This window comes from Carex rostrata, chromosome 12, assembly GCF_964058835.1.
Source record: "Carex rostrata chromosome 12, lpCarRost1.2, whole genome shotgun sequence".
Taxonomy (NCBI): domain Eukaryota; kingdom Viridiplantae; phylum Streptophyta; class Magnoliopsida; order Poales; family Cyperaceae; genus Carex; species Carex rostrata.
In genome coordinates this window covers 10,701,195-10,720,141 of record NC_135929.1, presented here as the reverse complement: position 1 = coordinate 10,720,141, position 18,947 = coordinate 10,701,195, and the positions used below count along the sequence as shown (strand labels likewise).

General features: G+C 31.7%; 1 protein-coding gene across 1 annotated transcript; it reads right to left on the bottom strand.

Moving 5' to 3' along the window:
- Positions 1 to 15,612: 15,612 nt before the first annotated feature.
- STN1 (Nucleic acid-binding, OB-fold-like protein) lies at positions 15,613 to 16,065 on the bottom strand. Its single transcript, XM_078313104.1, has one exon. The coding sequence runs from the start codon at positions 16,063 to 16,065 to the stop codon at positions 15,613 to 15,615; it is 453 nt and encodes a 150-aa protein (XP_078169230.1).
- Positions 16,066 to 18,947: the final 2,882 nt, after the last annotated feature.

Sequence of the window (18,947 nt, the reverse complement as noted above, 5' to 3'; positions counted from 1 at the left end):
TCGAGTGTATTTAGTATCAAGTCAAGCAGTCAAACTGGCATGTAAATAACTTGAAAATATATAATTTATAATTTTTAAGTTAATTTTAATGCATTCATTTTTCAAGATTTTTTTACCATTTGATTTGATATTAAAATAACTTGAAAATATATAAAATTAGCATGTAAACACATCACTCATATAGCAAATTGGTTTAAAAGGTTTGAATTTATCGATTGAAATCAACCTGATAAATTTTGAAGTTGGTGTCATATGACACCAATATCATACTAGCCGGACTCTGAAAGTTAGTAGCTGTATTCGATTAAGATGTAAATAAAATATTGTGCAATGATATTTTTCAAATTCGTCGAGGAGATCATGTATAATATAAATAAATAAATACCTTTATGCTATGTACTCAAAATTGGTGCTGAGATTGTGAATCGAGGACCGATTATTCTACATCTCATTTCTAAATTGTTGGTCTAAATCCAAACTTGTACATGTCTTGATTAAATTAAGTTGGATTCGGTCAGATTTAATTTGATTAAATTAAATTGGATTCGGTCAGATTTGATTCAAATCAACTTAGGGCCCGTTCGGCAGCCCAGCAGGGAATAGGAATGGGTGTGGGAATAAAAAATTTTGAACTGGATTTTACTGTTCACCGTGGGAATAAAAACTTAGCTCTGAGCAAATTTTTTTTCCCACGGTGAATAGTTGTTTACCGAACAGGCCCTTAGTGTGTTCCATTTAGGGGTACATGCCGTGCAGGAGCCGGTAGATGCAACTCATACTACTTTATTCTGAAAATTCAAAATTAATTTACACACGAACTGAATTTTAGACCTATGCTCTACATTGAAAACTAATATTGCATGTTCTAAATCCAACTCTCAATAAATTAAATAGATATCTTTGATTTTTATTATATTTTATCTATAATATATGATTATCTAATAAATTTAAACCTGATTCAATAACATTTTGTCTTTTTATGATGAAAATCCGGCATCAAGATGCCATGTCTACTTAACAAAATTAAAAAAGTTATAAATCCCCTAGATAGGCTAGGAGTTAGGCATGATATATATATAGCAGTAGTAAAAACATTTCATTGATCAAGCACTATATTTTTTTTTCTAAGAAAAATTTCTAAAAATTAGTTGCTCGTATTTTGACAGTATATTATCTAATTTAGTTAAGTTTGTCGTTATTGCAAATTCAGAAAAGGCGCACAAGCGGGATGCATAAATATTTAAATATGAACGGTGACCGACTTGAATTCGCATCCTCTGAGATATCTCATATTTTGCGCGACTTTTTAGAAAATCTCAACCGTTGCAATACGTTCTGCGTGAATCTCAAAGCTCACATAATACTGGCCTCCTACGTCGCGTCAACCCCGAAGGCACCAGACACGTAGGTCACGCAAAATATGAGATATCTCAGAGGATACGCGTGCACTCGACTGGCTTGGGACGAAAGTTGTATTGCTAACGCGCGTTTGATTAATTAGATGCAATTAATAAGTAAGATTGTTGATATAGTCATGTAACAAAGGTCTCATAAAATTATTATGGGCTTAGTACCAGGTTCAGTTAGCAAGCTCATTCGAATGAACTGCTATACGGAGTAACAACCGACTCATATGTGTCTATTTGGCTAGTTCGTTTGAGACTGTCGTACGGTGTTATCGTACCAGTTCAGAGGTGACTGGACGTAGTTTTCGAGTTTGTGTGTAAGGTATTCGGACTTTAACCTCTGATATTTTGTGTTTATCTGGAAAAAATGTGAACCATTAATTTTTTAGGTTCAGATTTGGATCATATATAGGTCGGCCATTTGCTGTTGCGTAGCCCACTGATCTAGGGCTGACAATCATGTCTGGCAAGACAGACAGTACGGAGTTTGTTGTAGAGATCACTCCATGCTAGTGATCTTGAAATCGGACCGGGCCTTGCCGAGACGTCTCCTTGGCTGAGGCCTTTGTAGGCTTTGGAATTGGACTTTTGTGGTCCAATTCCTTAGAATTGGCTCAAAGACTCTTGGCGGACTTTTGTAGCCCAATTACTTAGAATTGGCTCAAAGACTCTTGACGGACCTAGCAAACCAGTTCAGGAGCCATGGCTCATGACCCTATCAATACCGACTTACTAATCTGCATAACAAGCTCATTCGGAACGTCCGTACGAGATTATAACTAACCCATAAGTCTATAAATACTCCCGAGTTCACTGAGCTCGGAGTCCACGATCTAGCAATACGAGGTACATAGATACGCATTTAAGACTGATCATCGTACGAGGGACTAATTTCTCCCTAGTTAGAATGTGTCGTAACAAACTGCGACTTAATCTCTCCAAAATTAGACCGTACAATTGTGTAATCATGTTCAAGTTCGTTTAGGAACTCAAGTGTATAAATAAATATTTTATGTTATGTAATTCCAATTTTGGAAACTTAATTGCATGTGAATTAAGAATCGATCATTCTAAAGCTCATTTCTAAACCAGTCAAAATCAAAACTTGTACTGTATCTGACAGGTCTTGGATAATAAAATTAAGTTGGATTCCGTCAAATTTGGTTGAAATTAATCAACTTATGTGTTCCTTTTAGGTGTACATGACCGTGTCTACTCAACAAAAGAAAAAAAAACTATAGATTTTTATAAAATTAGAGTTAGGCATGATGGCACTATTAAAAGCACTTTATTGATTAAGACAACATAAAAAGAGAGAAAATGGAGCAAAACAATTAATCTCTCAAGTGCCCCTCAACTTTTCTTAATTTTCTTAGTTCTTCCTTTTTAGGTCATATTTGATTATTATTTAAATTTAATACTTATCATATTTTACATCTTGTTTGACAGTTTAAAGTCATTACTTGAATTAATATGTATGATGAAGTAAGATTTTGAAAAATAATTTTTTACCTTGGACCTTACCGACGAAATAAGTGAGAAGAATCCACTTAAAGAAATAAAGTAATTTATTCCGAATTAACTAACTTCATACTCCATCTTACTTTTCATATTTTATTTTTCGTTTGACAACTTAAGCGTAGAGTGTCAAGAATTGAAGATTACTTCACCTCTTACTCCACAACCAAACATGACTTAAAGTTTAATATTTTTTATATAATTAGTTAATTACAAACATATTAATTTGCAGACAGTAGAGATGTAAATAATTTTTTTTATTTTTTAAGTAGCATGCATTTTTTTCACATATAATTATGTCAGATGTAAATAAATATTTTTCAAATGACAATGTATGAAATTGTTTCAGGTGAACTTTGTTTGTATTGTACTGATAAGTACTAAGTACTAACTTAGCTTATCTCTTAGCTTAACTTATTCATGATATTGTTTCATGTAAAAATAAACCTAATAAGAAAGATATATCTTATTGGAGACATACTTATTTAATTTCGGCAATAAATACCCATGTAAATATCAGAACTTTAATAAGAAAATATATTTTCAGTTCATCATTTCTTTTAACCATTTTAAATCAATCAGTTCTATAATCCTTTTGCCCTCCGAATCAAACCTTTTTTACAACATCCGTCGATTAGGATGTTGTATGAAATGAGATCGAGAATACATCTTAACTTTTGCATTTTCTCGTTTACTAGCGCATGAGCCTCATCAATTATGTTCTTGTAACAGAATCACTTGATTATGCTTTTGAAATCCATGTTAAGTACTAAGTACTAGCTTAGCTAATCTCTTAACTTAGATTATCTATGATCTTGTTTCATATAGAAGTAAACATAATAAGAAATAAATATCTTTTTGGTTGTCTCCAATAACTCAACCATATGAATATTTTTAGTTGTAAGAATATTCTTAATATAGTTAAGTTTGCTATCACGAATTCAGAGAAGTGAGAAAAAAATACGTATATATATTTGAATTGTATGGTATTTCCCAAACACATATCATTCTTCCATTCATCCATTTTGCATTTGATGCATTCTATTTGCATTGACAATCATTTAGATGGGATGAAAGTTGGTAGTTGTATTCGATTAAAATGTAAATAAAATATTGTGCAATGATATTTTTCAAATTCGTGGAGGAGATCATGTATAATATAAATAAATAATTACCTTTATGCTATCTACTCAAAATTTTGGTGCTGAGATTGTGAATCGAGGACTGATTATTAATTCTACATCTCATTTCTAAATTGTTGGTCTAAATCCAAACTTGTACATGTACGTCTTGGATTAAATTAAGTTGGATTCGGTCAGATTTGATTCAAATCAACTTAGTGTGTTCCGTTTAGGGGGGAGTTCAGATCCAGTGAAGTAATCTAAAGATTGGGTTTTAAAGATTCAGTGAATCCGTGATAATCTATCTAAAGTGGAACACATGCATCCCGATAGATGAGTTAGAATTGCAAATTAATCTCGAGCAAAGGATTCGAATTGGACGGTCCTGATCCAAAATCCAAAGATTAGTTTACTTTAGAGGATCCGGACCCTTTAGGGGTACATGCCGTGTAGGGGCAGATGTAGTTCATACTACTCTATTCTGAAAATTCAAAATTAATTTACACAAACTTACTCATTATAGTTGGTGGATAAAGAAAAGGTAACGGATAAATAAGAGATAATACTAATATAATAATTATTTGTATTATTTATTAAGTAAAACATTAAAACATATACATTCATTTCACACATGTATAGTAATACTTTATTGAAAATAAAAATCTAATCATGCTAAGTCCAAATAAATCAATTAAAGTATTTTTTTCAATGTTTATTAATATATATGATATATATAACTTTTATTATAATTAAACGATCAGGTGATGGGTACAAAATAGGTTTTATCCGTATCCTTACCCGTTTAGATAATGAAAAAAAAATTTTACCTGTATCCGATAAGTTTACGAAAAACAATCTTATCAGTATCGGATTGAGTAGACGGATAAAAGAGTGTCCTAATTGAGCTTGTCTTTTATTTTTATTTTTTTAGTAAAACCGGGAAGTGGTTGGATCCGTATCCTACCAGATACTTGAATCAACACAATTGAAACGGACGACCAAGATTTAATCTCAGGTGGTGCCATCTCAACGGATGGCCCAGATTTAATCTCAATCGGTGCCAGCTTGGGATGGCGCAGGGGTAATATTATTTGTGCTTTGAGATTCGTGTCAAGTTTAAAATTCCAATTTTAGACTGTCTGATTTAATTGTTCTAAGTCAGATAATTTGCTGCCAGGCATTCATTGAGTTTGTCAGAACAGTTTAGATTAAAATATTTATATAAAAGATTAAAGATGAGAAAAATCAAACCTTCAAAATATTCATAATGTTCCCTCTCAGTCTTCAAAATTGTTTACACATTTTAATATGAGTGAGTCTATGGTACTATGCATATTACGATTTGGCCCGTAATACGGCTCAATATTCGACTTTTCAAAATCCTAACGGTCGATCTGAACCGTTCATCTTGTTCTCCATATTAATATGTGTCTGGAGACCAAATTTTATATTTTTTGAAATTGTTTTACTATTTTTTTAGATTTATTGAAAATCACTATTTTTGGATGGTCCAGAATTTTCAGATCAAGTGATTTTCTAAATATCTAAAAAAATAGTAAAAAAATTTCAAAAATGTAAAATTTGGTCTCCAAACACATATTAATATGGAGAACAAGATGAACGGTTCGGATCGACCGTTAGAATTTTGAAAAGTCGAATATTGAGCCGTATTACAGACCAACCCGTGATATGCATAGTACCATTGACTCACTCTTTTAATATTTATTATCTTTAGAGAATTTTAGAAATAAAGATTAATTAGAGCAAGTTAGTATGAGCATGTAATAGTCATAAAGTAAAAGTACGATTTATTTTAGTATTTTAAAAAATAATTATTAGATTTAAAACAAATTAGAAAAATCAATCTTTCTATCATAAGGATTTTTCTACCTGTTCAAACAAAATATAATAATGTCAAACTTTTACAGTAGTAATTATTGCAACACGTTTTGTTTGCATACTTGAATATATTTATTTTGTTCTAAGAGTTACTTATTGAAAAATAAGTTTTTATTTTGGACAAATTCCAAACAATCTCAAATAATATTGCATGTCACTTGGTGATTTTTTAATTTCGTCTACTCGAACTCTCTTACAATTTAGTGTTGCTTTTCTTTTAACTTTTATCTTCTTTTTTGTTTAGTTATTGTTTTCACATTCTGATATGATTATTTTTACTAATAAGATTTGTCATGATTAATGATTAGGAATAGGTACCTAAATTTTTGTTATTAGTGAGAATTTATAATTATTTGTTTGGAACATAAATTAAGGGTATAATTGTAACAAATAATCTGTTCAATTCATTGTATATTAACTTAAAGATAACAAAAAATTGTGCTTAATTATTTTTCTTATATATTAATTTTGGATTCGGAGAATACTGTTAATTTACAGTATTTTTTTTATTGTTGTCTAGCGCTGGTTGTTGATTTTTACCGGCTTGACTTTTTGCTTGCTTTAATTGTGGTCTCTGTGCTGGTGTTCGCTGATTTGTACTGTGTTCCAGAGTGATTATCCCTCTGTGCTCAGACTAGCCTTTTTTTTGTTTCTGTTTTTGCTGTATTGGTACTTGTGTTGGTACTAGTCTTGTATAGTTCTTGGCAAGTTCTCTGTTTCTGTGAATGGTCTGTGTTGAACCGGAATTTGAACTGAAAAGGAACCAAAATGTGAAATAAAACAATTAGGGTGTGAATTTGATAAATTTAGGCTCTTGTGTGAATGGCTAAAATTAGGGGACTGATTTCCAAAATTTGGATTTTTTTTAAATTGGGATATGAATTTTTGAATTTTTACAGTGTTCCAAACTTTCAATTACAACTGTGTTCTCCATAACTTCTGAAGAAGTCTCTCTCTTTCATTTTCTCTTCTCTATCTTGTGCCACATGTCACTCTTCTCCTTAGTTTCATATAAAAATAATCATAATAAAAAAAATATCTATTTGATATCCTCCAATAACTCAACTAATTATATGAAATATATATTTTTTTTATTTCTAAGAAGATTTCTAAATATCAGTTGCTCGTATTTTGGCAGCATATCATCTAATTTAGTTAAGTTTGCCATTGCAAATTTAGAAAATACGCACAAGCTGGATGCATAAATATTTGCGTTGTACGGGATGAGGCATGTGAATTTGTTATACTCATCAAATTTGCATTTGATGCATTCTATTTACATGAACTGTGACGAGTTGGGACGAAAGTTGTGTTGCTAAGGCGCGTCTGGACTTTTTTTATAAACCATAATTAAAAAAATAAAATTATAAAACCAACAATATTTTTTTTCTTACAAATATCGTAAGAACCGAAATGTCATTTCGATCCTCTTTTTTTTTTTAAGATAATTGTTATTTCGGTCCAAGTCGTTTTCATAGATTTCGAGAAAAAAAATATGTTGAAAAATTGTAAATATATCTAGGACTGAATTGTCATTTTGGTCCAAAAAAAAAAATTCAGGACCAAACATTTCGGTTCTTATAATTTTTGTAAAAAAAATAAATAATAATGTTGCTTTCATAAAAATCTTTTTTCTAATTATGGTTTATAAAAAAAATTCGTGTCTGATTAAATGCAATTAATTAAGATTGTGTAATTGATACCTCCTATGTTCTATTTCTTGAGAGATTAAGTCATAGTGTGTTTAAGCACGTTCTAACTCGAGAGAGATTAATCCGTGTAAGTTAGGTGTGTATTTATTACCTGTTTAAGTGAGAACTGAGTGTAGATCCAATTAACGAGTATGTAATTCTATCATTTATGTATCGCGTATTTCTAAAATGTGGTTCCCGAGTTCAGTGAACTTCGGAGTATTTATAGGTTTATAGGTCGGTTATAATCTCATACGGTCGGTCCATATGGGCTTCCCTACAGATCTGTTTCAGCTCGAGTGTCATACGGACAACTTGACGGACCTGTCTTTCGGACCGACAAGACAGTTCGAGTCCCGTACAGACTTGTTTCCATAAGACAGTTTGAGTCTCGTACAAACGACTCGAATAGGCTTGTTATTTGAACTTGTTACTTGAGCTTAATAATCAGTACCCTATCGTTAATCATGTTCAAGATCGTTTAGGATTTAGAGAATCAAAAGGAGGACCCTCTTATTCTCCAATCCGAACCGTTTAAAATCGATCAAACGGCTTTAATTATATCTGATTTGTTTTAATAGATAATATTGATATAAAAGAAAAAAATAATTAAAGCCGATTGATCGATTTTGAATGGTTCGGATTGGAGAATAGGAGGGTCCTCCTTTTCTTGATTCCACGATTTAGGAACTATTTGTATAAATAAATATTTTATGTTATGTACTTCCAATTTTGGAAACTTAATTGTGAATTAAGAATCGATCATTCTAGAGCTCATTTCTAAACCGTTAGTCAAAATCCAAACTTGTACTGTATCTGACAGGTGATGGATATTAGAATTAAGTTGGATTCCGTCAGATTTGGTTCAATTTTTTTTTATTTTTTTATTTTAGATTTGGTTCATATCAACTTATGTGTTCCGTTTAGGGGAGTACATGACCGTGTCTGCTCAACAAAAATAAAAAATTATGACTTCAGTTTGGGTCGATGGCCATTGGATCCAAAGTGGTTTCAATGGGTTCGCTCACCATCGGATCTGTTTTAGGATTCGTGCGCACGAATTTTAAAGCATATGCAAAAGTGCGGACGTGAATCCTAAAGCAGATCCGATGGTGAGCGAACCCATTGAAACCACTTTGGGTCCAATGGCCATCAGACCCAAGCTGTTCTCAAAAATTATATATTTTTTTTTATAAAATTAGTGTTAGACATGATGGCAGTATTAAAAGCACTTATTGATGAAGACAATATACAAAGAGAGAAAATGGAGCAAACAGTTAATCTCTCAAGTGCCCCTCAACTTTTCTTAATTTTCTTAGTTCTTCCTTTTTAGGTAATATTTGGTTATTATTTAAATTTAAAATTAAGTTGCTTATTTCATCTTACTCATATATATTTTATATCTTGTTAGACAATTTTAAGTTATTACTTAAATTAATATGTTTGGTGAATTAAAATTTTGAAAAATATTTTTTTACCTTGGACCTTACAGACGAAACAAGTGAGAAGAATCCACTTAGAGAGATGAAGCAATTTATTTCGAATTAACTAACTTCTTACTCTTCATAATTTATTTTTCGTTTGACAACTTCTTACTTTGATGTGTGGAGATTACTCCACCCCTTACTCCACAATCAAACGTAACTTAAAGTTTAATATTTTTCATATGATTGTTTTCCAAATTATTTCTTATTTAGGCCAATATTTTTGCTAGTTTGAACAATAGTTATAATTATGGAAGAGGCTAATATATCTTTGGTCTCCTTGGCTAGCTTGGCAAGGCAATTAAACATCCAGCCTTGAAGGGGTCCGGATCCTCTAAAGTAACTCAATTTTTGGGTTTTAGATCGGGAATGTCCGATTTGAATTTGTCATTCGAAATTGCTTCACGATTCGAATTCATCTCTCGGGGTGTGTGAGCTCTACTTCAGATAGATTATCTCATATTCAAATCAAACGGTTCCGATTTAAAACCCAAAATTTGAGTTACTTCACTGGATCTGAACTCGCCTTGAAGAGGGACAACAGAGAAAGAGAAAGAAGCGGTGTTTTGTATAATTATTCGGAGCATTTTGGTCAAATAATTTCGAACTAAATATGAATTATGATTTGTTAATATCATTGAACTATAGTTAATTTTCTTTCTATTATCACGGAGAAATAAGAAATATGTTAAAGAGTTGGAGGATATATAAGAAATAATTAATCCAAATTTAAGTTATAAGTTTGTCGCTGGTCAGCCTACCACAGAAGAACACAGTCACACACTAAATTAAGTTGATCAAAGAACGAAAAAAAATATTATGAGATATATGGTTAATGTTTTCTACATGTTCAAACAAAATATAATAATATCGAACTTTTACGGTAGTAGTAATTATTGCAACACGTTTTATTTGCATACTTGAATATATTTATTTTGTTCTAAGAGTTACTTATTGAAAAATAAGTTTTTATTTTGGACAAATTCTAGACAATCTCAAATAATATTGAATGTGAATAAGATTTTTCATGATTAATGATTAGAAATAGGTACCTAAATTTTTGTAATTAGTGACTAATTTATAATTATTTGTTTGGAACATAAATTAAGGTTAAAATTGTAACAAAGAATCTGTTCAATTCACTGTATATTAACTTAAAGATAACAAAAAGTTGTGCTTAATTATTTCTCTTATATATTAATTTTGGATTCGGAGAATAATGTTAATCTACAATATTTTTACAGTGTTTCAATTTTCCAATAATAACTATGTTCCGTTTTCAACATGTCTAACTCTGTTAGCTCTTTTCAAATTTCATTACTTACTTTTTTCTTTTGTGTTCTCTCGAAAAACAACCACCTCACTTGAGAAAATCGTTTTTCTCTCCGTAAGTTTAAAAAAAAATCACTATATTTGTCTCTTTCACTCTCTTCTCTGCATATCACAGATTGAACCTTCTCTTCTTTTTTTGTCATTTTGTTTTGACGCAATTTACCATTGCTGAAACAACATGAAACTTCTATCTAGTTTAATATAAAAATAAACATAATAAAGAAAAAATATATATTTGGTATCCTCCAATAACTCAACTAATTATTTGAAATATATTTTTGTATTTCTAAGAAGATTTATAAAAATCAGTTGCTCGTATTTTGGCAGCATATCATCTAATTTAGTTAAGTTTGCCATTGCAAATTTAGAAAAGACGCACAAGTTGTATGCATAAATATTTGCATTGTACGGGATGAGACATGTATTCTTATACTCATCAAATTTGCATTTGATGCATTCAATTTACATGAACTATGACAAGTTGGGACGAAAGTTGTGTTGCTAATTAATTTAAATGCAATTAATTAAGATTGTGTAATTGATACGTACTATGTTCTATTTTTGGGGATTAAGTCATAATGTGTCTAAGCATGTTCTAATTCGAGAGAGGTTAATCTGTGTAAGTTAGGTGTGCATTTATTACGTATTCAAGTAAGAACTGAGTGTAGATCCAACGGATACGTAACTCTATCCTCTATGTACCGCGTATTTCTAAAATGTGGCCCTCGAGTTAAGTGAACTTGGGAATATTTATAAGTCTATAGGTCGGTTATAATCTTGTACGGTCGATCCGTATGGGCTTCCTCACATATCTTTTTCAGTTCGAGTGTACGGACGACTTGACGAACTTGTCTTTTGGACAGCAAGACTGTCTGAGTCCTGTACGAACGGCTCAACAGGCTTGTTTCCATAAGACGGTTTGAGTCTCGTACAGGCAACTCGAACAGACCTGTTATTTAAACTTGTTACTTGAGCTTAATAATCAGTTCATAATGATTTTTTGAGGCTTTTAGAACATGACCCTATCAATAATCATGTTCAAATTCGTTTAGGAACTCATGTGTATAAATTAATATTTTATATTATGTACTTCCAATTTTGGAAACTTAATTGTGAATTAAGAATTGATCATTCTAGAGCTCATTTCTAAGATACCGAATTGTCTGCCCCCTGGGGGTAGGAAATTCCTGCCCCTAGAGTCACTGTGGGGTGGGACCGGTTACTGTTTAAGAGTTTAACTATTGTTACTATTTTTAAATGGGGCTCCACCCGCAGTGACTCTGGGGGCAGGAATTTCCTGCCCCCGGAGGGCAGACGATTCGGTCTCCATTTCTAAACCGTTAGTCAAAATTCAAACTTGTACTGTATCTGACAGGTCTTGGATAATATAATTAAGTTGGATTCTGTCAAATTTGGTTCAAATCAACTTAGGGGTACATGACCGTGTCTACTCAACAAAAGTAAAAGATTATAAATTTTTTATAAAATTAGAGTTAGGCATGATGGGAGCATTAATTATTAGAACAACTTTATTGATTAAGACAATATAAAAAGAGAGAAAATGGAGCAAACAATTAATCTCTCAAGTGCCCCTCAACTTTTCTTAATTTTCTTAGTTCTTCCTTTTTAAGTCATATTTGATTATTATTTAAATTTAAAATTATTTTGCTTACTTCATCTTACTCATTATATTTTACATCTCGTTTAACAATTTTAAGTCATTACTTAATTTAATATGTCTGATGAAGTATGATTTTGAAAAATAATTTTTATCTTGGACCTTACCGACAAAATAAGTGAGAAGAATTCAACTAGAGAAGTGAAATAATTTATTCCGAATTAACTAACTTCTTACTCGATCTTACTCTTCATATTTTATTTTTTATCTGACAACTTAAATGTGGAGTGAGGAAATTACCCCCACTCCTTACTCCACAACCAAACATAACTTAAAGTTTAATATTTTTTATATGATTACTTTCCAAATTATTTCTTATTAGGCCAATATTTTTGCTAGTTTGAATAATAGTTATAATTATGGAAGATGCCAATATATCTTTGGTCTCCTTAGTTTGGGCAAAGCAATTAAATATCCAGCCTTGAAGAGGGGCAAGGTTGGCCTATTACCGTTATTATGCTGAAAAGTTGGAGGATATATAAGAAAATCAATACAAGTTGAAGGACATACTAAATAATTAACCCAAATTTAAAATTAGAATGATAACCCAAATTTAAGTTGAAGTTTGTTGCTGGTCAGCCTACCAGAGAAGAACACTAATTTGGTATTTTTATCCTTTGGTCATAGTCTCCGAGTCAAAAGTGATTACTCACCAGAGAAGTATCTTTTGACTCAGTTTCAATTCTACTTCACTCATCACACTCATTTAAACTTCTCAAGTCAAGCCCAGAGACCAGAGAGAGTACACATCCCTATTATCACCATAATTGCAATACTCTGCAATCTTACAAACTGTCATATAAAAACATGTGGAGTAGAACTAGGCTGTTCTTAACTTCACCAAGTCTCTTAGTAAACTCAAATTTAAAATCCATCAAATTGACTTTAAATGACGAATCCGAACCATTGAAATTCATCTAATTACGAGTAATGCGTCTACCTATGAAAATTTTAAACATTCGAATTAATTTAGAATAAAGTCAAGCGGTCAAAATTAGAGTGTTAATAAATTAATTTTAATGCATTCATTTTTTTAACCTTTTTTATCACTTGACTGATTGACTTTATGCAAAATTAATTTTAAAATAAAAAAAATTTACATGTAAACACATCACTCATAAGATAGGCAAATTTTAACAGTTCAAATTCGTCGTTTGAGACCAATTCAATGAGTTTTAGACTTGAAGTTCACCGAGAGACTTTTAGTCAACTTAAGAACACCCTAGTTCTACTCACATGTGAAGCTCCTATTTTGTAGGATGTCACGTGATAAAAGGTACAAACTTGCTACACAATATTTTCAAAACAGGTGTAAGTCCCGTGAAATTTGATGAATATTAGGCATGTCACATGTAAACAGTTTTTTTTTTATTTTTTTTTTAAATAAAATACTGGAAATTTCTACCACTTTATTATAAATTGCACATGAATTCTGCCAAATCTAATAACATAGGATATAGACTCCAACCCCAGTCAAAAAATAAAAATTAGATCCCCTGTGGCAGATACAGAATAACCACACAGTTTAGCAAATCTCTGACACGAAACCATATGAGACTCCATTCCAATACAGTGAATACAACAAAGTAAACAAACCAAAGATATATTGTTGAACATAGTGACAAACGAATAGTTCGGATTCAGTTCAGTGGGGTCAAAAGTTCGTGATTCGGGTGGTACAATAAAGAAGCAAAAGAAAAAAAAAACCATAAAAAATCCCCCAAAAAAAACAAAATTAGCGTTTTTCTCGCGAATAATTCGTGACCCGCGTTTTTGCGAATAAAAAGTATTATACTTTTTTGCGTTTTATTCGGAGTTCAGTTCAGAAATGTCAAAAAAAATTAATAAAAGACGAATTATTCGCGTATATTGTCACTATGCTGATGAAAATCTTGATGACTCACTACACCATATGACATATGATATCCACCACAGAGACTCCAACTCAGTCAAAGAAGTTAGGAATTTAATAATCTCTTTACAAGTGGCAGCTAAGAAATCCAACTCAGAGAAACTCTATCTAGTTGTAGCACAGCTACTTGTATAAATTTACATCCTGTAATTAGAAAGTGCAAGAGGGAGAACACAATCTACCTTTCACAACTATAAAGAAAAATAAGCGATTTTGTAAAAGACACCATGTTAGGAGAGAAGAGAAGGTTAGCAGAATCAAGCAACAAAAAGGCTTATTTACCAGAAGGTAGCTATACAACTGTTCCCGGAACTATTACAGCACAAGGCGGCAGTACCGTCAACATATCTGCTTTCATTTCTCATCTTGGTACCTCTCCTTTCTCAGCTCCTACTTTTTTTTTTTTTTGTGGTTTCCTTTTCAGTGGAGTAGTTTGTGATTATCTTAATTATATCCTCCTTGTTAGTAGTTTAATGTAAGGATTATGACATGAAATGAAAATTCAAAATGTGGGTCAAAAGGAATAAGAAAAAGAATGCATGATTATTCTATATGAATTGTTTGATCTTGTTTGAAATTGGAATGCAATCTACTTGTAAAATAAAAAAATAAAAAAGAATTAGAATGGTGTAAGAATGGTTTCGAATAATAGATAATAATATATATATATATATAAAACAATCTAGCTATGAAAGACTCAAAATAAGAACTAACATCATAGCCAAGAAATCAGGTCTATTTAAAAAAGCAAAAAGGATCAAAACTTTTACCAGACAAAATTAACTTAAAGAGTCATTGAATATATCTACGCTCAGCTCAGCGTTCTCCCTTAGAATTTAAGCTAAAATTGATCAAAGTTGCCTATATATATACTGGTACTGCAGATGATACTACAAAGAAGAGACTGGACCGCATGAATCAGAGACTGAGACAGCTGGAATTGCAAATGGAAGCTATTGAGGCTGAGATGACTAAAGCCAGTGAAGAATGAGCTACTTAAACAACCTTATTCAAGTAATTACCAGCTTCTCAAATTCGCAACAGATTACAAAAGAGTTGTTGGTCACATACACTTCTATCCGACAATTAGTATATAATTAGGAGATTATTAGTTTGCTTCAGGATTAATTTCTGAGCAAATGTATTTTGCAGTTTTCTTTTTCTAGCCAAAAGAAAAGAAATGGTAGGAAAAATTAAGGTACCAGTATATTCCATACAGCTGTTTTTCAAGAAGCTAGCAGATAGTTAGTTCATTGGAGCAAAAGATCAAACACCTTGTGAGCATGAGCACCAACAAATCAAATCAGATTCCAAAACGCCTAATCCTTACCAATGGAATCACAGCGAGTGAACTGCTGAGCAATCCTGACACAATCCAGCCGATGCAAGGTCTCCGTGTTAGGATCTCTTTTTACAACCAAAAGAAAAGAAAAGAAATGGTAGCAAAAATTATGGTACCAGTATATTCCATACAGCTGTTTTTCAAGAAGCTAACAGATAGTTCATTGGAGCAAAAGATCAAACACCTTGTGAGCATGAGCACCATCAAATCAAATCAGATTCCAAAACGCCTAATCCTTACCCAGGGAATCACAGCGAGTGAACTGCTGAGCAATCCTAACACAATCCAGTCGATGCAAGGTTTCCATGTTCGGATCTCTTTCTACCAGTACATCTCTAACAGTAATCTGTAGCTCACCTCTGTACACAGTAATCCTGCCTCTAACCCTCAGCTGTTCCCCAAGCTTCACCATCCGAGCATGACAGCCCGTGAACTCAGCCGTCAGATTTTGATCGGAGGGCACGTGACGGTTGTTGAGCCAGAGGATGCATGGGATGCAACCAGTGCCATCGTCTAGGAGAAATTTGAGGAATTTGGGTTTGGATTCGAGAGAAACGACGATGCCGAGGATTTCAGCGCGGGAGATTGAGGAGCGGGAGAGAGGGCGGGAGAAAGAAGGAGGGTTGGTGGGGTATACTGTCAGAGATCGGAGCTCCGCGGTTAGAAGCTTCACATGCGCCATGTCCATGTAACATCTGGATCGATCGCTTTTGTTATAAAGAGCGACCTTTGATTTGAATTATGTCGTTTATTGTGGCAATGTTTTTTTTTTTTTTTTTTGTGAAATTATTGTGGCAATGTGAAGTATTTATCACGTTAAAAATTGAGCAATTTTTTTTTCACATTAATTTCTAATGTTTTAATCCCTAAAATTTCACTTTTATTTTGACGTGGCAAAAAAATTCAATTTTTTTTGACATGACAAATAGGATGTAAGGATAAGATATTATCTGGCTAATGCAGATTATACAAATAATTTGCGAATACAAATACAGATACAGACAGATACAATATAAATATTCAATTATACATAACCGTAATTTTTCAATTTTGGGATAACACAAGAGGCACAGACCGCTCGATAGAAATTTATATGTTGCTGCTCACTACCGAATACCGATTTGCTTTGTTTTATTGAATCTCTTTTTCGAGCCTTTGACTAATTCTCTTACCCTTTGACTTCTTTTATTTTTCAAAGCTCCGCCGAACAGGCTCTTAGGAAACAAAAGTAAGACAAGAAAAATATCGACATTTTTATTTTTATCCAATTAACAAATTTTTTTTAATAATAATAGGCATGAATTAGGAATAATTTTAAAACTACTCAAACCGTGAAAAAATTCCACGGTTCCAAACTTTTTTTTTTACAAAACATAATTTTTTATTTTTTGAATTAAAATATTAGAAATGTTGAATATATTTCTTTAAAAATAGATGGAATACAATATAATTTGATTTATTAGAAAGACTGTAACAAATAATTCGGATCAACTTTTTTCAGGTCGGATTTTTCGCGGCTGTAAGAAAAATTAATATATTTCATTATGTGTTATCGTAAAAAAATAAAAATGCTTGGATTCTGAGTTATTGATCCCGATTCAAAAGTCACTTGTAAATAATACATAAAATATTGTCATCCTTCTAGTACATTTAATTTCTAAAAAGTTGTATCTATTTTGAGAATTCTTTTTGAATAACAATCATTAAATAACTTAAAGTTTTTATTTATTTTTTTAAAATAGATACAAGTTTTTAGAAATTAAATGTACTAGAAGGATAACAATATTTTTTGTATTACCTAGAAGTGATTTTTGCATCGGGATCAATAACTCAGAATCCAAATAATTTTATTCTTTACAATAACATATAATGAAATATATTAATTTTTCTTACAGCCGCGAAAAATCTGGCCTGAAAAATGTTAATCCGGATTATTTGTTATAGTCTTTCTAATAAATCAAATTATATTGTATTTCATCTATTTTTAAAGAAATATATTCAACATTTCAAATATTTCAATTAAAAAAAAATTCTGTTTTTAAAAAAAAAAAGTTTGGAACCGTGGAATTTTTCCACAGTTTTGAACTAAAATTCCAAGCTGTGGAAAAATTCCACGATTTGGGTAGTTTTAAAATTATTCCTAATCCATAATTATTATTATTAAACCTTTTTGGTAATTGGGTAAAAATAAAAATACCAGAGAAAAATAAAGAGATCAAATCTAATGATTTTATTTTATCTTTTAAATTTTAAATTTTGAGTTATTAAAGTTCTAAAAAACAGAGAGGAGTTAAAAAAATGGAGGATTTTAACCCTCAATATAAAATTAGGACCAAATTTAAGTTGAAGTTTGTTGCTGGTCAGCCTACCACAGAAGAACACTAGTTTTGGTCTTTTAATCTTTTGGTCATAGTCTCCGAGTCAAAAGTGACTACTTACCAGAAAAGTATCTTTTGACTCAGTTTCAATTCTACTTCACTCATCTCAACTTCTCAAGCCAAGTCCAGAGACCAGAGAGAGTACACATTTCTACTATCACCATAAATGCAATTTCACATCAAAGACCGCGTGCCTTTTTCACCAAATAAGGTGCAAATGAATCAGATTTTTTTTTTTTGGCTAAAAATCCGTAGACAGTTTTATTTATAAAAAAAAAATTACAAAGTAGATATTATATAAGATTAGATAATTAGTGTCTGTGAAAAATACAGCTAAATAAAACAAAAAAATGATATGTACAACTCGTTCCATCCATTCTTCTATTACCAAAGAGGGAAAGAAGAGATTAAGAAAAACTTTAAGTTATTTAATGATTGTTATTCAAAAAAGGATAACCAATTTGCTTCCACATAATTATATGTACAACTCGTTCCATCCATTCTTCCATTACCAAAGAGGGAAAGAAGAGATTAAGAGAAGAGAAGAAAAAGCGAACCGCTGATATTGGATAATAAAACCCCAAAAAAAACAATGCAAAGAGCGATAACCAAATCCGCAAAGCGAAATAACCAAAGAATGGTTGCCAAATCCGCTAGATGGAAGCACCGGCTCGAACGACAACGAAGGAATGAGCAGTGACCAAATACACTAGGCGGAAGCACCGAAAACAGTAATCAGATCCACTAGACAGAAGCACTAACTCAAATGAAAAAGATGGATAGAAAAAAGGTATAGAGGATGGAGAAGGAGAGGGGAGATTGGGAGGAGGGGCCTACTCGCCATGGCTGTTTTTTTTTTCGCCTGGCGAAGCGCCTTAAGCGGCACCGCTTCAATGTAGCAGATATTTTATGTTGGGCTTCGGATCTGTATCTGAAATTTTACATATTCAAATAAGAGGAGGGTTCAAATGCCTTCATTTTTTGTGCCTCCACCATGCCTCCATTTTTTAAAACTTTAATAACTCAAGATTTGAAAGTTAAAAATCAAAATAAAACCATAGATGTGATCTATGTTATTTTCCCTATGTGCTCATAAAAAATTATCACATTTCAATTTTATTTTTATGTGAATCAATAAGTTCAAAAATCAACGTCTAGAAATCATCCAAATTAGTGCATTTTTTAC

Bases quoted from the DNA above. Each gene is read 5' to 3' on its own strand.
- STN1 (XM_078313104.1), bottom strand. From the start codon at position 16,065: ATGGCGCATGTGAAGCTTCTAACCGCGGAGCTCCGATCTCTGACAGTA.